General features: G+C 39.0%; 1 protein-coding gene across 1 annotated transcript in view; it reads right to left on the bottom strand.

The window, feature by feature from the left end:
• mal2 (mal, T cell differentiation protein 2) overlaps window positions 1–22306 on the bottom strand; it is a 38963-nt gene that overhangs the window by 6770 nt on the left and 9887 nt on the right. Inside the window, exons 2-3 of the mRNA XM_062064277.1 lie at window positions 21415–21585; window positions 5343–5543 (exon numbers count right to left, since the gene is read on the bottom strand). Coding sequence (XP_061920261.1) covers window positions 5343–5543; window positions 21415–21585 — 372 coding nt within the window. The remainder of the gene's footprint in view (window positions 1–5342; window positions 5544–21414; window positions 21586–22306) is intronic.

The following is a 22306-nucleotide window of genomic DNA, read 5'->3' as shown; positions in this document are numbered from 1 at the left end:
GACAACTTGTCCAGGGTGTACTCCGCCTTCCGCCCGAGTGCAGCTGGTATAGGCACCAACACCCCGCGACACCGAGAGGGACAAGCGGTAGAAAATGGATGGATGGATGGATAGCTCTTGAAAAATGATATTAACCCCAAACTGCTTTTTGATAGATATAATAGGAAAAGTGTCCAAAAGGTCAAAGTAAACTTGTGCATTTATTAAAGATGTAATGACAGTCATCACCCCAGTGCCATTACCTTACATACAGCCCCATATCATTAATGACTGTGGAAATGTGCATGTTTTCTTCAGGCAGTCATCTTCATAAATCTCAATGAAAGAAGTTGCAGCATCATCAACTTGCCCAATGCATATTACCGATTCATCACAGAATATGACTTTCATCCAGTCATCCATAGTCCATGATTGGTTGTCCTTCACCCATTGTAACCTTTTTTATGTTTTAGATGTTAATGACGGCTTTCGCTTATCTTTTCTGTATTTAAATTCCATATATTTCAGTTTCTTACAGTTCGGTCACAGATGGTGACTCAAGTTTCTGCCCATTTGTTTTGCTGTGCATTTTCTGTTTTCAAGAAAAATTGCTCTTAAGTTTTCTGTCTTGACGCTTTGATGTGTTCCTTGGTCTACCAGTACGTCTGCCTTTTACAACCTTCTCATGTTGTTTGTACTTGGTCCAGATTTCAGACACAATTTACTGTAAACTACCAGCATCTTTTGAAACATTGTGTGATGATTTACCTTCTTGAAGAAGTTTGATAATCCTCCCCTTAGTTTCAATTGATATATCTAGTGTTGGAGCAATGATTCATGTCAATCCACCTGTTGCAACAGCTCTTCAAGATGTGAACACTCTTTTTTAACTGCAGACTAATCAACAGATTTTATCTGATGCAGGTGTTAGTTTTGGAAATGAAAATTTACAGGGTAATTCCATTTTTCCGTTAGAATTTAGTGATTCCATAATTTTCAATCTGCTTGATCTAAAAATGAAACTGTTGCGACTACCACAATTAATAGTCTTGATTTATCTTGGTATTTCTTAATGCCGGGAAGTTGTCGTTTGAAATAACTATAGTTTTGTGTCATGTCTGCTTCTTTTTTCTACAAAATTGAACAACTGAATGAACATCCTTCAAGTATGGCGATTCCATCATTTTACCAGGTGTTTTAGATAAATCTGGCCGTACACAGTTCCTTAAAACTGCAAAAGCAGTAGTCGGGAATGAGAAACAGTTTCACTCAGCTGCATCTAAGAAGACAGTCCCCAAAACGACTCGTTTTCAGAGACCTTGAGAAAAAGGCTTGGAGATGGTCTCTAAAGCTAAACGTATGCAACATTTTGACCAAAGCGTTATGTAGACTACAAGGAAGTGTTTTAAATGTAGATTATAATAATTTGCATGATGTCATGAATGAAAAACCTTCTTCTTCATAGACATTATACCGCCGCTGATCCGCTGCTAGTTAGATAAGCACACCCCATGTACAGTATACACCCAGCACTTCATGGAGGAAAGCTTTCTAAAAAAAAACAGGCTTCACTACACAGCTTTAAATAAAGCGTTATGCTCTGGCAACTATCTGTCAGTCAGCTACAGATGTGGGAGCTGTAATTTTGATCTTTTACTTTTTCTTCAGCAAATAGGCTAACTTGCATTATATTTCAATGTGAGCGTATGTTAGCAATGTAGCTCACATAGCTAAGCTAGTGTTGCTAAAGTTTGTATCCTATAGCAAGACTAGATGGGACTCAGCGTTCTAACAAGACAGCTATCAGCTCTGAGCAGCTGTCCAGGCAATGTTAAGTGGAGATAAAATCTGTTAATGTACTTCATATTTCAGATCACCAGCTCCACGAGAAACTGGTGAACCTTTGGCGTGAGCAATGTGGAATTACAACGTGGGACACGCAATACTAACAACACGATAGGGATGGAAGCTATTGCCTAAAATCTATTGTGCGATACATATTGCAGCTTTCTGCAATAATGATATATATCGTGCAATATTATTTGGTATGTAAATTATGATAGAAACATTTTACAAAGGCTGTTAAAAAAGATTAAAAAGGTTAAAAATGCTGATACTTAAAATTGTCAATATTATTGAATTATTACATTTTTGATCACAATTATAATCAGACAAAAATGAGGTCGGTGTAACAAAATCAATTAAAGATGTAAATTATTTCCAACTAAAGTACTGGCTCTGATTTAAATAATTTGGATTTTCCCTATGAAGTCCTCCTTTGTGCAGGGACTTATTTTCTGATTTTTTTTTAAATTAAAACATGGACAATACATATTGATGAACGAACAAGTGTACATATGCAAGATTATAGCTAGTGGCTGATTCATATCTTTCGTCCCTGCGGAAATTATTGCCAAACACATAACAACAGTACAGCACCAAACAACAGGACAACAAGGCCATATACAACAATAAAACACTACAAATAGAACAGTAGGACTAAAAAAAAACAAATAACAAACCAAATTGCTCATGACAGACCAGTAATTAAGTCACTATAGAAAGTTGGATTTAAGTGTAAGAGTGCTTAAATGCTAACATGCTAAAGTGCTTTAGTGTTAAGATATGCAAGAATAGAATTGCACGTTGCCCGATATAAAGTGATAATCCACAAGTTTGGAAACAATAACAAAAATGGAAAATAACAAAAAACAAACAATATTGTGATGATAAAATATATCGGTCTAACCATTGTAGAATCGACCATATACTGATACTACACTTGGCATTATTATTGTCAATATTTGCACTGATCTGCTCACGTTGGTTTACATTCAAGAGCTCTAGCTTAGCTGTTAGCATGGCTTATTGTATCCAACTAACAAAAGTATTGAAAAGTACCGGTATCGTTCTTTCATCTGAGTGCCGCTGTGCGGCTGTGACTACAGAGCCAAGGCGCATGATGTTAAGTGTGTCAAAACGCACACACAAAGTGCATACAAGCAATAACATCGTGGTGGGGAAGAATGGCAAAAAACGAAAATTCTACTGGTTAAAAAAAAAGAGTGTGCGTGAAGCGCAATATGGAGGTATTTGGGCTTCAAAACCAACAATAAAGAAAACACTTAACAAGGAAACGCCGCGCTTTAAGTGTTGGTTTAAAAGGCGCCTCGCCAAATGTGGCGATTAGTATTGGAAATGTTTACCTAAGTTTGCTTCAAACTTAGGTAAACATTTAAATAATAAGCATTCAGATCTGCACGAGGAGTTATAAATAGTTACAGGTAATAATGTAGTTGTTACACATGTCCTGCTGTTCGGCTCCGGTGCAGACTGTAGTCGAGGAGCACAGGAGAGACGTTCCCTTCAGGGTCGATGTTTTCGTCTGAGGTAACATCGTTCACTGTACCCCGCAATGGGTCTGCTAAGCTCCACTTTCCGGTCAGAATTTGAGGTCGCCGATTCGTGACAATCTGGTTGCTTTTTTATTAGTTTTGCAGGACACAACAGGACCCATTCTCTCGGCTCCGGTGCAGACTGTAGTCGAGGAGCACAGGAGAGACGTTCCCTTCAGGGTCGATGTTTTCGTCTGAGGTAACATCGTTCACTGTACCCCGCAATGGGTCTGCTAAGCTCCACTTTCCGGTCAGAATTTGAGGTCGCCGATTCGTGACAATCTGGTTGCTTTATTATTAGTTTTGCAGGACACAACAGGACCCATTCTCTGTACCGAGGATGTCGTTGTGGCTTGTACAGCCCTTTGAGACACTTGTGATTTAGGGCTATATAAATAAACATTGATTGATTGATTCATTCATTCATTTTTCTACTGCCCAGTGCGCGAGCTCCTCTCTCTTTGCTCGCCCACTCAGTCACTGACGTCACTCAGCGATGACATTCTCGCAAACACAAATACTGTACGCTACTCTCAGAAGATAACCAGCTCCCCTGCTGTGCACATGTAGATACATAACATGTAGGTAAATAGATGCGCACACAGCTGCTTGGCTTGATACCAAATATTGGCTGAGTTAGGACCGCCCATCTAACGTCAACTAGTGCAAGTAAAATGACTGAATTTTGTAACAAATTGCTACAATTTGTGTTTTACCTTTAACAAACGTGTGTTTTACCTGCTACATGGCTTATCTGGGCACATTTATCCATATACATGTATTTGTTTTTAGTACTTACTAATATTGGCAACCATAAATCATGAAGCATTTATCTATCCATCCATCCATTTTTTACCGCTTGTCCCGTTCGGGGACACGGGGGTGCTGGAGCCTATCTCAGCTGCATTCGGGCGGAAGGCGGGGTACACCCTGGACAAGTCGCCACCTCATCACAGGGCCAACACAGATAGACAGACAACATTCACACATTAACACACTAGGGCCAATTTAGTGTTGCCAATCAACCTATCCCCAGGTGCATGGTTTTGGAGGTGGGAGGAAGCCGGAGTACCCGGAAGGAACCCACGCAGTCATGGGGAAAACATGCAAACTCCACACAGAAAGATCCCGAGCACAGGATCGAACCCAGGACCTTTGTATTGTGAGGCAGACGCACTAACCCCTATACCACTGTGCTGAAGCATTTAATACAATATTAATCAAGCTTTTTTTTTATTATATTCTAATCTAATTCTTGATTATGGCAGACTATATCTAATTTGGAAAATTGTAAATTGTTCTTTGAGTGCAACAAGAAAAACAATGTGTTTAATGCCTTTCAATTTATATTTTAACCTTCTAAAATTGTTCTTTGAGTGCAATAGGAAACATATGTTTATTGTATTGTAAGATTTTCTGTTAAAATAAAGTCAAAATTGATACTTTTTCGTAGTTCCCTTTATTTGGAAAAGTATCGAAAAGTATCAATATACATTTTGGTACCGGTACCAAATTATTGGTATCGGGACAACCCTACCTCCTACTATGTGTAGCACATTAAGCTATTACTAGTCCTCCAGTGATAATGTTGATTGAAAGAAACAGTTTATTTGCCGCCATGGAGGCGAGGATTGCTAATTTAGAAACTTTAGGCTACACTGCGTTGAGGATGCGGTCAATTGCTTGTTGCGGTCAAATTTGCGGGACACAGCTAAGTGTCATCAACATGCATTATCACGTTATAACAATAGCATTAAATAATAAATATAGTCAATTTAATATAGCAGTAAAAAGCTCTATTGTCGGCCAAATTTCTATCATTTATATCGCATATCAGGCCTGGAAACAAGTAGCCGTGATACGCAAGGGACAAAAAGTAAAAAAAAAGTATATTATGTGACCTTTAAGGAGCACCAGCTGCACATAACCAAACAGACATCGAGAAGGATATTCCAAAAAGTAACTTACCGTGGCTACTACATTAATGCCGTACTGGTTACCAGTGAGCACCGTGAATACATTTCCCTTAGGGTAGTGTATACACATCACAGCTGTGGTGCTGTTTGGCAGTGGTGCGATGATGGCTCCCCCGTTGGCTGCTGTCACCGCCGCTTCCAGCACGAAGGCGGAAAAGTAGAAAAGCAGAGCTATGAAATGGTAGAAGACATCCTGTGAATGAGAAAAAAAGATGCGTTGGGAACTAGAATGGCACTTAGGAGAGTAAAGGGGAGAGAAAGAGGGAGACTAGCCTAACTTGTATTTGTTTATTTATTTTATTTGCTTATTCATTGCCTGGCAGGATACTTCCTGTTTCATCATGAACTATGTAGACCTTACTTGTTATTGACAAATGGTGCAATTTTTTTGTTACCACTTCCACTAAAAATCAAATAAGTATCCACGTTCTCCATGAGCCTGACTAAAACTCAATAGTCTCTTTGTTGGCACATCTCTCCAAAGTCTAATTTGTCTGTTGCCGTGCTACCGGTTCATTATGCACTCAAACCTGGAAGAAGTACCCTTGTCTTTTTCCTCTGAGACCATTTTCATTCTGGGGTGCAGGCAAAACCTCACAGTGACTCATAAAAATAAAAATAAAAAATATTTACAAAAAAAGAAAGCATCTATAATAAACAATAAATAATAATAGCCATGTAACTAAATAAGTATTTTTGCAAATAAAGCTCAAAGTGCACAACAATTAAAACAGCGATTCTCAATCACTGTGCCGTCGTTCGAGAGATGATCATGTGGCCATCAGAAAATAACCCCATTTCACTTAATTGGTCCAAAAATGGTTTATATACATCATAATACTGTATTTATAATTGTACTGTATATTTATCTATCTATGCAACAACACATAGTGAAAGGTGGAAGAATTCAATACTCTTCCACGAGATAGCAGAAGGAACATAGTTAAGTTGTGTATCCCCCCGTTTCCATTCATACAACAGAAAAAAGCAAAAATCGTGTATAAATTTGGACCACCACAAATACATTTGGCGTTATCTGTTGGCCCTCACTTATAATAAACATTATAATATTGTTAGAACTCAATCACTTGGTGGCGGTATGGGTCATAACTTGGCTTCTCAAAAGGGGAACTGCACTTTTCATTTAAATTTTGCATATCATTCATAGTCTTTATTTGAGACAAGCAAATATATGTTTTCTATTATTATGCATTCTAATTTGTAAAAAAAACGCTAGCAAAAGTCAGCTAATGATGGTGGTAATGAGATTCACTCTAATCCGCTTACGACGCGCCCTTTAAAAAAACCTAAAAAACCCCAACAATGTTTTATACACACGTTGTAAGAATAAATGTAAGGTAGTAACAGGCACATTCATAATACAGTCAAAAAACAGTTTGGTCATTTTAAGCATACAGTGGTGCATTGAATTTACAGACGCATTCCAATGTTAGCTGTCCATTTCAACAACAAAACTTCTACTCATGGCAAACATCATAGGAGACAACGAGTACTACCTTTGGGACAAATGACGATCCAGAACCTTATACTTTTTAGCTTGATTATAAGGTTGAGTCAAGTTTTAGAAGCTGAGTGATAAACAATTTCAGCAAGTACATAGCACTATTGCTAAGTGCTAAATGAGAAATATAAACTACGAACATAATAAAACAATAATAATTTACTGTACTAAGTCTGCTCTCACTGAAATGCTGACAGATGGGATGTTTATATATTTTTGTTTGGATGAAGAATTACATTTAATCTTTACGTAGGTAAGATAAAGAAAATTAGGACAGAAACGACTGTCATTCTCACGATCTGTGAGCTAAATGTCAAAGTTGATCAACTTTTCGGTTAATGACCACAACCTTCTACTATACAAGTGAGAGGCATGATTTATAATATAAAATCAACTTTCACCAACTCAGAGGCGATGCAGCAGCTCATTGGCTCAGTATGTCATTATAGCTAAATAAGCTAGTTACCGCTCTGTGATCATTGCTAAAAGTAGTTCCTCAGACTTAGCGCTTATAATAACAATATTGCTAATACAGTACTTGGTTAATATTCAAGTCAAGACATGTATTGTTGGCAGTTTTTGGATGTTTTTTTAGAGGGCTTTGTGGACGCAATCGGGCAGTGATTCTCAAACTGTGGTGAGTGTACCACTAGTGGTACGCCAAATAATCACTTGATTAAAGTACAGTGTTTTATTTTCCTATATTCAAACACAGCGCTACTAAACTGTGTGTAATGTTACAGTGGTCAAATATAGGGCGGGGCGATATGGCCTTTTATTAATATCTTGATATTTTTAGGCCATGTCACGATACACGATATATATATCGATATTTTGACTTAGCCTTGAATTAACACTTGATGCATATAATCACACCAGTATGATGATTCAATGTGTCTACATTAAAACATTCTTATTCATACTGCATTAATATATGCTAATTTTAAACTTTCATGCAGAGAGGGAAATCACAACTAAGTCAATTTACTAAAACTGTATTTATTAAACAGTTATTAAGCAGTGGCACAAACATTCATGTAATTTCCAAAACAGAAAGTGCAAGATTGTCAGAGACATTTTAAAACAAGCTATTAGTGCACTTTTGTGCATGATGTCACTAAGATGACATATCAAAACAACACTAATTTAAAGTGCACTTTTTGTACAGAACGCCACTACAATAGTTTAAAACAAATAAAGTGCACTTTTGTGCATGATGTCACACAAGATATTTCAATAACTGTCAAATAAAAATTAGCTGCATAATAGGAAATCAAATAGTCTATGTCCTTCGCTATGTGGTAGGTTACAGCGGACGTTATCTCCTTCTGTTGTTGACTATTTTTTTCATACGGTGTTGATCTGGAAATGGAAGACGCCAGGCTCAATTGGGTCAGTGCATTTTGTTAGTGTGGCACCGGCCGGAGATGTTGACATGCAGAATTTCAAGCACTCTTCATTCTCTAGCGGGTGACTTTTCAAATGATGCAACAAATTAGTAGTGCTGCTACTTTTTTTAGCATCGCTTTTGCCGCATACTTGACATATTACGGTTGTCTGTTCAACATATTACCGCTTGAAGCCAAACCACCGCCAGACGATGGACCCCGTGCTGTTTTTCTTGGGAATTAATTATTCTTTTTCTTCATTTGTTACCAGATTCGCACCTTCTTTCTCTCGTATTACCCCTCGCACCGCTCCGCTTGCACCACAGCTAACTTTACCCATGCCGCTACCTCTCTGCTCGGCGAGTGTATGACGTTGCATGCGCGACAGTATGTGACATATGTAACAAGGTGCGCTTGTTTTATCTCTCTGTGCGAAGGAGAGACAAGAAAGAGTGAGAAACGCCTGTAGTATAATGCCCGCAGCTAAAAGCAACTGCGTGAGAACGTATACTCGAATACTCACGATATAGTCATTTTCTATATCGCACAGAGACAAACCCGGGATATATCGAGTATATCCAATATATCGCCCAGACCTAGTCAAATGTTTGTTAAATAAAAGCTCTGCCTTTGTATTAATACATACTTGAGCCTACTACGCTACTGTATTTTAATGTCGGTCATTGTGGTGGTTCTTGGAGAGCCAATATTTTTTCTGCGGTGGTACTTGGTGAAAAAAGTTTGAGAACCACACCCATGAGCTTCATTGTTAGCCACCTCGTACTTGCCGTACTATACAAAAAAGAATGCAATAAAAAAAGAATGAAATATGTGTTTTTTTCTTACAGAGGAATGATCAATGATAGAACAAATTCCAAAAAAAAAGTGCGGTACCTCTTTAAAAAACCTCATACACTACTGGTCTGCTACAGCAGGGGTACTTAACATTTTCCACCTCAGGGCCCAACATTTCCAATTGGAGAGGGGCCCGGGTACCACTCAAATATTAACACTGAATTCGTAATTTTACTCTTGATTTTAATCATATTTAATAATTATAACTAACCTACTTGCAGTTTCCATCCATCCATTTTCTACCGCTGGTCCCTCTTGGGGTCGCAGGGGTGGCCTAACAGTCTAAACCTTGTAAAATGATCTGAAACCATGTGTTAATCACAAATATTATTATAAAGGAATAGGTCAGGCTGATTACAAAAACAAAAACTAATCAAATATACTGCAAAAGAAGGAACTCATTAAAACTGACAAAAACTAAATATCCGTACAGTTATGCAGTGCTACAATAAATAAATTCTAACTAAATTAACGTATAAATACAAATACTATATTTTTCTTACTTAAAGGCCTACTGAAATGATTTTTTTTATTTAAACGGGAATAGCAGATCCATTCTATGTGTCATACTTGATCATTTCGCGATATTGCCATATTTTTGCTGAAAGGATTTAGTAGAGAAAATCGACGATAAAGTTCGCAACTTTTGCTCGCTGATAAAAAAAGCCTTGCCTGTACCGGAAGTAGCGTGACGTCACAGGAGCTAGTATTCCTCACAATTCCCCATTGTTTACAATGGAGCGAGAGAGATTCGGACCGAGAAAGTGACGATTATCCCATTAATTTGAGCGAGGATGAAAGATTCGTAGATGAGGAACGTTACAGTGAAGGACTTGAGAGGCAGTGATGGACGTATCTTTTTTCCCTCTGACCGTAACTTAGGTACAAGCTGGCTCATTGGATTCCACACTCTCCTTTTTCTATTGTAGATCACAGATTTGTATTTTAAACCACCTCAGATACTATATCCTCTTGAAAATGAGAGTCGAGCACGTGAAATGGACATTTAAAGTGACTTGTATCTCCAAGACAATACATCGGTGACACACTTAGCTACTGAGCTAACGTGCTAGCATCGTTCTCAAATGAAGATAGAAACAACATAAATAAACCCCTGACTGGAAGGATAGACAGAAGAGCAAAAATACTATTAAACCATGTACATGTAACTACACGGTTAAAAATTCTCAGCCTGGTAAGGCTTAACAATGCTGTTGCTAACGACACTAAGGCTAATTTAGCAACTTAGCAACCGGAACTCACAGAACTATGTACTCTCTCCTTTTTCTATTGTGTATCACGGATTTGTATTTTAAACCACCTCGGATACTATATCCTCTTGAAAATGAGAGTCGAGCACGCGAAATGGACATTTAAAGTGACTTTTATCTCCAAGACAATACATCGGTGACACACTTAGCTACTGAGCTAACGTGCTAGCATCGTTCTCAAATGAAGATAGAAACAACATAAATAAACCCCTGACTGGAAGGATAGACAGAAGAGCAAAAATACTATTAAACCATGTACATCTAACTACACGGTTAAAAATTCTCAGCCTGGTAAGGCTTAACAATGCTGTTGCTAACGACACTAAGGCTAATTTAGCAACTTAGCAACCGGAACTCACAGAACTATGTACTCTCTCCTTTTTCTATTGTGTATCACGGATTTGTATTTTAAACCACCTCGGATACTATATCCTCTTGAAAATGAGAGTGGAGCACGCGAAATGGACATTTAAAGTGACTTTTATCTCCAAGACAATACATCGGTGACACACTTAGCTACTGAGCTAACGTGCTAGCATCATTCTCAAATGAAGATAGAAACCAAATAAATAAACCCCTGACTGGAAGGATAGACAGAAGAGCAAAAATACTTTTAAACCATGTACATGTAACTACACGGTTAAAAATTCTCAGCCTGGTAAGGCTTAACAATGCTGTTGCTAACGACGCTAAGGCTAATTTAGCAACTTAGCAGCCGGACCTCACAGAACTATGATAAAACATTAGCGCTCCACCTACGCCAGCCAGCCCTCATCTTCCCATCAACAGCCGTGCTCACCTGCGTTCCAGCGATCAACGGCGCGACGAAGGACTTCATCCATGGGTTTGGCGGCAAGCATCAGCTAGGCGTGTTCTATCAGGGTAAGTAGTCCTTGTTGTGTTGCTGTAAGTATTGTACTTAGCCGCTAAGACACCGATTGATCCCACCTACAACGTTCTTCTTTGCAGCCTCCATTGTTCGGTAAACAAATTGCAAAAGATTCACCAACACAGATGTCCAGAATACTGTGGAATTTTGTCGAAGAAAACAGAGCTTTGTGTATTGTGTCCAATAGGGCCCAAACACTTCCGTGCATTTTATGACATCACGCGCATAAATCATATCCAAAGGAGATTTTCAACCGGAAGTGTGGCGGGAATTTTAAAATTGCACTTTATAAGTTAACCCGGCCGTATTGGCATGTGTTTCAATGTTAAGATTTCATCATTGATATATAAACTATCAGACTGCGTGGTCGGTAGTAGTGGGTTTCAGTAGGCCTTTAAACTGTTATTTTAATACCCATAGGAATACCCCATCAGACCCTACGTGCGTGGCGCTCCAGACTATAATTGATAGCTGTGGTCTTACACAAATAATAAATGAACCCACGCTTCGCAACGGTAATACGATAGATCTAGTGCTTGTCCGAGGTGTCACCACCTCCAAAGTTATGATCATTACCTCATAAAATTAAAAGTTCTGACTCATTGTCAACAAGCTACGAATAACCACTGCTTTAGCAGCCGCAACATTAACAATTGACTCTTGCTGGCCTACCGCCTTCGGTAATGGGGCCATTCCCAAATGATGTGGGCTCTATCGATAACCTCACTTTAACGATGCCCTGCGCGACACCGTTGATAGTATAACACTGCTAAAGCTAAACAAGGCCCCTAAAAGGCGTACCCCTGGTTTACAGAAGAAACTAGAGCTCAAACTATCATGTAGAAAGCTGGAACACAAATGGCGCGCGACTAAACTTGAAGTTTTCCATCAAGTATGGAGTGATAGTTTAATAACTTATAAACGCATGCTTACCTTAGCTAAAGCTAATTACTACTCCAATCTCATACGCCTCAAAAAAAACGATCCTAAATATTTGTTCAGTACAGTAGCATCGCTAACCCAACAAGGGACACCTCCCAGTTGCTCCACCCACTAGGCCAGGGGTCGGCAACCCGCGGCTCCGGAGCCGCATGCGGCTCCTTGACCACTCTGATGCGGCTCAGCTACATACATGCCGACCCCCCCGATTTTCCCAGGAGATTTATGGATCTCAGTGTCTCTCATAGATTACTCCCAGGGAAAAAATAATCCCATTTACACTCTAATTACTAAATAAAGGGCATGCCCTAATTGCACTGCAGTAATTGTCCTCTATAGCATTTACATACAGCGTGCCAGTCCAGCCACATGTTGCATGTTGTTATTACTTGCACACACAGGAGACAGCAAAGCATACTTACTCATCAGCCACACAGCTTACACTGACGGTAGCCGTATCAAACAACTTTAACATTGATACGTTACAAATATGCGCCACACTGTGAACCCACACCAAAATAGAATGAAAAACACATTTCTGGAGAACATCCCACCGTAACACAACATAAACACAACACAACCATTACCCAGAATCCCATGCAGCCCTAACTATTCCGGTCTACATTATACACCCCCGCTACCACCAAATCCCCCCACACATCAACCCCCCCCCCCCCTCTCCGTGCGTTGGTTGAGCGGAAGAGTTAGGGCTGCATGGGATTCTGGGTATTGGTACCGTCAGTGTAAGATGTGTGTCTGCTAAGTTAGTACGCCTTGCTGTCACTTACGTGAGCAAGCTGAAATTGCATTCTACGTGTGGTTGAGCAGGTACACTGTTAGGGCAGACTGTAGAGGGCGCCAAATGCAGTGTCATCACGCTCTGATATTCGGGAGTCTCCCGGGAAAAATGAGAGGGTTGGCAAGCATGACGCTATCAAGCGCCATTCATTCAAAACTCGCGGGCTGCACTAACATCAAATTTCCACATTAAAGTGTGTGCCGGTGCGTGTGTCGGAGACCCCTGGTTAACATAGCACAAAGCATTTAAGCTTTGCATGCAGTGTTTTTCATTTTACATTTTTTTTTGTGGCTCCCATTACTTTCTTTAATTTGTGAAACTTGCCAAAATGGCTCTTTGAGTGGTAAAGGTTGCCGACCCCTGCACTAGGCAGATGACTTTATGAATTTCTTTAATAGGAAAATTGAACTCATTAGAAAGAAGATTAAAGACAATGTATCCCAGCTACAACTGGGCTGTATTAACACAGATACAAATGTATATACGACGGACATTGCCCTCCAAAATAGTCAATCTCTCTTTTTGATTAAATAACATTAGAGGAACTCCTGCGGAGTGTAAATGGGACAAAATAAACAACATGTTTACTTGACCCACTTCCTGGGAAACTTTTTAAGGAGCTGTTTGTTATATTAGGAACATCAGTGCTAAATATTATAAACTTATCACTTTCCTCTCGCACTGTTCCCTTAGCATTCAAAAAAGCGGTTATTCATCCTCTGCTCAAAAGACCTAACCTTGATCCTGACCTCATGGTAAACTACCGGCCGGTGTCCCACCTTCCCTTTATCTCGAAAATCATCTAAAAAATTGTTGCACAGCAGCTAAATGAACACATAGTGTCTAACAATCTCTGTGAACCCTTTCAGTCCGGGTGTAGGGCAAATACATCTACGGAGACAGCCCTCGCAAAAATAACTAATGATCTATTGCTAACTATGGATGCTGATGCGTCATCCATGTTGCTGCGATTTGATCTTAGCGCTGCTTTCGATACCGTCGATCATAATATTTTATTAGAACGTATCAAAACACGTATTGGTATGTCAGACTAAGCCTTGTCTTGGTTTAACTCCTATCTTACTGACAGGATGCAGTGCGTTTCCTATAACAATGTGACCTCGGAGTATGTTAAGGTAACGTGCAGAGTTCCACAGGGTTCGGTTCTTGGCCCTGCACTCTTCAGCATCTACATGCTGCCGCTAGGTGACATCATATGCAAATACGGTGTTAGGTTTCACTGTTCTGCTGATGAGACCCAACTGTACATGCCCCTAAAGCTGACCAACACGACAGATTGTACTCACCTGGAGGCGTGTCTAAATGAAATTAAACAATGGATGTCCACTAACTTTTTGCAACTCAACGCAAAGAAAACGGAAATGCTGATTATCGGTCTTGCTAGACACCGGCCCCTTTTTAATAATACCACCTTAACTTTTGACAACCAAACAATTACACAAAGGGATTCGGTAAGGATCTGGGTATTATCTTTGACCCAACTCTCTCATTTGAGTCACACATTAAGCTCCATGTCTAGCTCCATCCTATCTTGCTGATTGTATTGTACCATATGTCACGGCAAGAAATCTACGTTCTAAAAACTCTGGCTTCTTAGTAATTCCCAGAGCCCCAAAAAAAGTCTGCGGGCTATGAAGCGTTTTCTATTTAGGGGTCCCCACATCTGCGGTCTGCTCCAAGGTTTATCATTGTACCCCATTGGGTTGAGTTGTTTCTTGCCCTGACGTGGGATCTGAGCCGAGGATGTCCTTGCTTGTGCAGCCCTTTAAGACACTTGTGACTAAGGGCTATTAAAATAAACTTTAATTGATTGATTTAAATGTAGGTGCAAATGAAAATAAAGCTTTACCACTCTAGTCATAATTGTTGCACTTAAGAAACCTCTCTATGACTTTAGCACCATACTTCCTTTGTTTGATATTCTCATTATTGCCACAAGTGGTGGAAAAGTCAATTGCACCTGAGTACCTATTTTTGGCAGCCCTCTAGGGAGCCCTCGCGTTAAAAACATTGTGCTAGAGCAGGGGCGTCAAACTCCTTTTTATTGAGGGCCACATCGCAGTAATGGCTGGTTTCAGAGGAGCGCTTTTTTAAAATTAATTAACATTATGCATGCGGGTAATGACCTGTGATTATTAATGATTAACCGAAATGCATATGCATTTGATTATTAGATTTGTTTATGAATAACTTGCTATGAAATCATAAATAAAGGTGACAGGCAGATATTTACCTATTTGTTTTTATCTCACAAAAATAGTTTTGCAGTACAGTATCCATCCATCCATCCATCTTCGGGGTCGCGGGGGGCGCTGGAGCCTATCTCAGCAACAATTGGGCGGAAGGCAGGGCACACCCTGGACAAGTCGCCACCTTGTTGGCAGGGCCAACACAGATAGACAGACAACATTCACACTCACATTCACACACTAGGGCCAATTTAGTGTATATAATAATATATTTGGCATAATCAGATAATACTAAAGTTTAAAATGTGCATTCTTTTTCTGTCAAAATTGAAAGAACGATGCATTTAGTGAAAAAATAAATAAAATAAATAAATTTAAAAAAAAGTATTTTATGTGGCCATGCTTTTGCAGGCCACATAAAATGATGTGACGGGCCAGAACTGGCCCCAGGCCTTGAGTTTGACACCTTTGTGCTAGAGAATAAGAAGATGAAGCATGGGGGATCAGTGTAGCCAACTTAATAACTTTGTCACTATGTAATTTGAGCCCTCAAGATACCTTTTCACAAACATGCTGATTAGAGCTCAACTCCCTCTAGAACAGTGGTTCTTAACCTTGTTGGAGGTACCGAACCCCACCAGTTTCATATGCGCATTCACCGAACCCTTCTTTAGTAAAAATAAAATGTTGTTTTTTTTCAAAATCAAGACAAAGTTAGATGTTTTTCTACTGGTGCACAAAATGAACCGTGCATGAGCATCACCTTGTTCAAAGAACAAAACCAACACAGCATGAACTCACAACAAATTACACACCTGCAAATCAGATGGAAATGAGAGGGAACATTGTTTGGGGGTATCCATAATATGCCGATAGGGAGAAGTTTTTTATTTTCACGATGAGTTGGGTGTGTCTTGACCTCCGTGGCAGAGGCTCCGCCGAACCCCTGAGGCCAACTCACCGAACCCCTAGGGTTCGATCGAACCCAGGTTAAGAACCACTGCTCTAGAAGCACTCACAGGCGGCTCAGTCTTATTTGTGACATTAAACAAAACTGACAAAAAGATGCAACAAAAGAAAGTTAATTTGTAGTCCTACACACATTTGTTTTGCTTTTCATGTTTTTACTCCCTTTTTGTCTCCCACAACAATATTACTTTCTTCTAAAGTCTCCATTACAATTACAGGCAAATGCATCACAGCCAATTATACCTATTACAAATTCCGGACCTCGGCTTGAAGACCTTTTTATTCATATTTTTTTCATTTTCCTGAACTTTAACATTTTTCATTGAAGGCTCCTGTGAAGCTTTATGTCCCACTCTTAAATTTATTTTATTTTACAATTTATTTTCTGCATAACAAACACTTCCCTGTGGTCTACAATAACATGTAATGGTGGTTCTTTAATCAAAATCCGGCCTAGATTATGTTTTATGGACCATCTTCAAGCCGTATCCAACCGCCTCATCAGGATGTGCCGTTTTGTGGGCGGTTTTATGTACGTGCCTCCACTTCGACAGCGTTTTCTCCTCGTCAGCCATGTTGTAGATTTTAGCGCTTCCATATCGAGTGTACTGGCAGGTATAAGTTAGAATTCTACACTACTTTGTATTAGAAATGGCAACAGCGGAGGATGCATGTGCATGGACAAACCAGTCTGCCCTACAACAAGATAGAAAAAAAGAAGGAGCTTATTGACTACAGCGTTGGACTACAATGGCGGACTCGCACAAAGCTCTTCGGGTAAAACTTTACCATATATGGAGATATGCGCTGACGTCAGCAATTGAAAAAAATATTTCACAAATTGGGCAAATTCCAAACTGCTCGTTTGGAGGAAGTATGAGGGAAGGCAAGATTGGTTTATAAATATCTCTGGCATGCTTTCATGGTTTGATTTCAAATTTTCGGAACTGGTGCAGATCCCAAATACACAAAAACAGGTAGCAATAGGTAAGAAGAATTGGTTTTGCATAACACGTCTACTTTAAATGGTTATCCAGATTCTAAACATACTTTTTGAGGTTCTTCTTTTTTAGTATAATGGTTATCTGCCAATTAACTCTAAACAATACATCTCAACGTCTCTCTAAACAGAGCTGGTTTCAAGTGCCAATACGTGAACCGTGAAGGTTATTGCTTCTAGTCTTGCTTAGTGACCCAGGATAAAGTCCAATCATTCCACACATCATAACAAGGTACACAACACTAACAGGGCAAAAAGTAGACCAGTCATCTTTAAAAGTGGGAAGTACAAAGAAGGCGCAAAAAAAAAGTGAAAGACGAGTTTGTGTTGTCAATTCAGTGAGGCCTTTGTTGTGTTCTGGCATGAGCTCATCATCCATGTCACTCATTGTTAGGATGAAAACAAACAGCAGTACACGTTGGGCGACTCAGAGGAACAAAGCTTGCAGCCTGGAGCAAATATTGGAGCCCAAATGTCAACGGACATACACAGCACAGTATTACTATCATATAGGGCTATAAGGATATTGATCTTATTTGTTATATTATAGTAAATATACACAACAGAGTATGTCATTAAAAAGACATCATTTGATGTCTGTTTAAGTAGAAAGCAAATTGTCATTGGAAGGGAATATGTGTCCAGTTTTTGTAAATACAGTTACTAATACAGTGCTACCTCAACTTACGAGTCACTTAAGATACAGGCTGTTTCTTGGCTTTTTGTTATGCTTTCGGTTGAAGCAAAATTTGTAACCAGGTTTGTGCCGTTCCAGCAATTAAGAGTTAATATATTGTTACATGTTGTTGTGCCTTATTAATTTGCACGAGAAAAAAACATAAGTTTTGATTAGACAGTTGATGTGCACAGTTGAGCAGAGATTGACATCCTGCCCTCCAACCATCAGAACTAAGAAAATGAGTGCGAAGGAGGAGAAGCGGACGACCAAATCAGAGAGAGAAACCATTAAAAAAATGTATGTTTATCTTTACATCTCTGCTAGGGATGTAACGATAAACGGTATTATTGATAACTGTGATAATTGAAAACATTTGATAGTAGCCATCTTAAATGCTAAGTTGTGATCGATCTATCCTCAGAGGAATACAGGAAGTGAACTCGCATCATGTCACATAAACCGGAATTGTTAATCGTTATTTTAAAAATTGAAACGGAAGAACCTAAACATATTTAAACCCTCAAATAAAAACAATATAGCTCTGAAGAAGCCAGAACAATACATAATGTTTCTTCTGCCAAGAAAGTGTATTGTGTGTTTACTTCTTTCTTTCTTTCATAAAACGTGTGTGGGTAAATACTTTCTGACCACATTTAACAATACCATGATAGTTTTGGGTCACAGTAACAGTAATTTAAAAATGTTCATATTGTTACATCCTTAGTCATCACCTACGCACCAAAATCTAGGCCAATTTAATTATCTATTATTGGATATCCCAGGCATAAGCTTTTACTGTTTGGGGAACTGGCTCATACTGGTATATTGTTAGTTCCTTTATGAATGAAAATCGGAATGAAAATGACATTTGTTAAGAAACTTGTCAGCCTTCATTCCGATCACAAACTATTAAGATGATATCTTAAAAAAGTGGTTGTGGAACTAATACAAGGCAAGAAGTTATGATAAAGAACACAATCCTGTCACTGCATGTGCAATTATCAACAGTATAGTAGAGCTGAAACGATTCCTCGAGTAACTCGAGTAATTTGATTACAAAATATATTCGAGGAATTTTTGCTGCCTCGAGGCGTCATTAAGTTTTTTTTTACGACATTTTGCCTCCTTTAGTTTCGTTTCGTTTCGTTTCGTTTTGCACGGACTGTTTAGGTATTGCACAGCGTGTTTACGTCACAGATCATACGCCCCCTGCACCGCACAACAGCGGTCTTTTAAATACGCTTGAGTTGAGAAAACCTTGTCGCCGACATAACTCGCAATGGCAGACGCCGCAGAAAGCAATGGACAAGAGCCATAGCAAAACGAGGGAATTAAGAAGCGACAAAAGTTGTCCAAGGTGTGGGAACACCTCACACTAAAATCGAAGAAAAACACAGTAGTAGGCAAACATTGCTAAGTGTAGCTCGCATACCATAATAGCACAAGTTCGATGCTGTAGCACCTGTAGAGAAAGCATCCGATTTTAGGGACGTCCGGAGGCGAGGTAAGTCATCTGTTATCAAATGTAAACGCAAAAGTTGTGTTAGTAAAATAAATGTTATTCATTATAATAACAAGGATGTGTTCTCTCACTCCCGCGATGTCATCAAATGCCGCCAAAAGGTGTTGAAAACTAACAACACTATCCGAGCTGTCGTGTTCCACTAGCCTTTCATTAGTAACCACGCGAAAGTAGTCGTGCAAAGTTATTCGGGTTATTCAAGTCATGCAACCACATTCTACTTGGATAGCTTGCACTTCCACCCACTATAGTCTCTATAGCATAGGCGCCGATCTACATTTCTGCCAGTGGGTGCCGGACGGGCGGTAAATCTGGCGCTACTTTTCTGAGCGTGCGCGGTTTTTGCTTGGTGGTGGCTCACCACTGGTTGCACATTTCAAATGCAGTATTAAAGGCACTACCTAATCCACTTTTTATGTTTGGTATAATGAAAACTGTTCTTATTGTTTTATACTAAGAATATAGTTTTATTTTAACTTTCTCAGGAAATATATAGTTTGAACAAATGTTATATATGTGTTTTCATCTCAAACTTGTTATGATGGCATTCTTAAAATTTAAAACTGTTGTCGTCATTATTAGGGGTTTGTCTTTTTATATTGTTTATTGTTGGCAGGTTGAAAACAGCCAGCAACAAAGGGTTGGAGGTGGGGGTTAAATCACCAAAATGATTCCCGGGCGCGGCGCCGCTGCTGCCCACTGCTCCCCAAGGGGATGGGACAAATGCAGAGGACAAATTTCACTACATCTAGTGTGTGTGTGACAATCATTGGGACAAATGCAGAGGACAAATTTCACTACATCTAGTGTGTGTGTGACAATCATTGGTACTTTAATCTTTAATCTTAATCTCAGCGGATTTGCGTAGAGAAACCACCATTTAAACGGCACCGTATAATAATCATCAACAACGACAAGAGCTTTGTTTATGCGGTCACACCACACAGCACATAGGGCTGTGAGCGCACCTGTTTTTATTAGCACACACAAATTGGCGCAATCAACCACGGACTCATTTCAGCTGTGCGTGTCAGCCTTCAATAATGAAAACAGGTGTTTAGGAAATAAAAGACAATTAGGCCAAACTCAATAATTGAGGGCACATCTTAACATGTATAATTAAACCTTAATTAAGCCGGCCCGGCTGCACCAAATAATAATATGAATCAATTTAATAAAGTCAAAATACAAATAAGGCAACAAGAGAAGTATCCCACACTTCTCTTTTTTAAAGTAAATTAGTACAGCCGATATGGGCATCTACATCAACAATATGATTTGCCTGAGAAGCTGGACAAGACAAAAAAAAACAATAAAAAAAAAAATCGAGCAAAAATATGATTTATTCGATTACTCGATCGGGATATTCGATAGAATACTCAATTACTAAAATATTCGATAGCTGCAGCTCTACAGTATAGTGAGTAATGTTATGGGTTTAGAGTCATTTTCAGTTATGCAATTTAAAAGGGAACTGCACTTTTTTGGAATTTTGCTTATTGTTCACAATCATTATGAAATACATACATTCATTTATTGCTTTATTTTGTGCCCACCACAAATACATTTGGACAGCTACAAATAGATTTGGCGCTACTACCGGTCTGACTTCGCTCATAAACACATTACGGTATAAAAGGACTGTCTTTGAATGTAGCTTGTCGTAACAAATCCATACAGTAGATGGCATCATAACTGATATATTCATATATTTAACAACTATTCAGACCATTTTTAGATTGTCTTTTTCAAAAAAGCAAGTATCAGATGTGACATAAAAAAATTACAAAAACAAAGTGAATTTGTGTTTATAAACACATTTTGATTTTCATGTTGTCACTTTTTGTCTTCCACAGATCCCTAAAAATGACATGCAAATTAGATGATGACATAATGTAGCCTCCTTTAACCCACCACCACAGATAGATTGCAGTCCTGTGGGAAACACTGTCCTCTGAGAATGTATCAAATGTGCTCCATTTTGAGAGATACTGGATCTGAGAGAATGATATACTACTTACCAAAAAGTTCCAATCAGTATTGATGCGGTCTGCCAGGCCGGTGATGAGTAAGGTGAGGTAGGCGGAGGAGAGGAAGAAGGCAATGACAGACACACACATGACCCAGCCTTGCAGCAGAGGAACGGGAACATTGGAGGAAGCCACCAGGATCCATACTAAACCACCAAATAACTGCAAACACAAGCATCAAACACTTCAGCATTGTAAATATTAGCATTAAACATTAAGGTATTAATCAATCAAAATATAATATTTAACACAAACAATTGTGTTTTTAATGGCAATAAAACACATAATGACAGCATTTCCACATATATAAGATTGATACCTTGGTACATGCATGTGGTAATAATTCACTCAACATTAGGTACAGTATGCATAAAGTGTTGCAGAGGGTCCCAAACACATGCAGAACATGTAATTGCTATGTTTTCAATTTCTGTCCAGTCCATCCTAAAGCAGCTTGATCAGACTGGAGATGTTTTTGAGCTATGATCTTATTATTTGTGTTTGTTTGTGTATTAAGTGCTAGAAATCTTCCTCAGCCGACACTGAGGAAGATGGATATAATTAATTAATTGAAAAAAATAAATAAATACTGTCCGTGCCCAAGGTAATATTTTATTATTCCTAGGTGTTAATAGACTTGAATTACCTGTAATGTGTGTGTCCCGCTAAAACACTTTTGGAACATCACAAATATATTTGATGCTCCCTGTCCGTACTTGTTCATAAACACATTACAATGGGACCATCTGTGTAACTGAGCATGATAAAAAAAAATTCAAAAGCATTTGGTCTGACAGAGAATAAGGAGACAGAGCAAGATGGATGCCAACTATGCCAGATACTCTTTTTCAAAATAGCGACAAGCAACACATCTAGTAAAGAA

This window comes from Entelurus aequoreus, linkage group LG11, assembly GCF_033978785.1.
Source record: "Entelurus aequoreus isolate RoL-2023_Sb linkage group LG11, RoL_Eaeq_v1.1, whole genome shotgun sequence".
NCBI classification, from domain to species: domain Eukaryota; kingdom Metazoa; phylum Chordata; class Actinopteri; order Syngnathiformes; family Syngnathidae; genus Entelurus; species Entelurus aequoreus.
The sequence above is the reverse complement of the archived record's forward strand: the minus strand, read 5'-3'. Positions and strand labels throughout refer to the sequence as shown.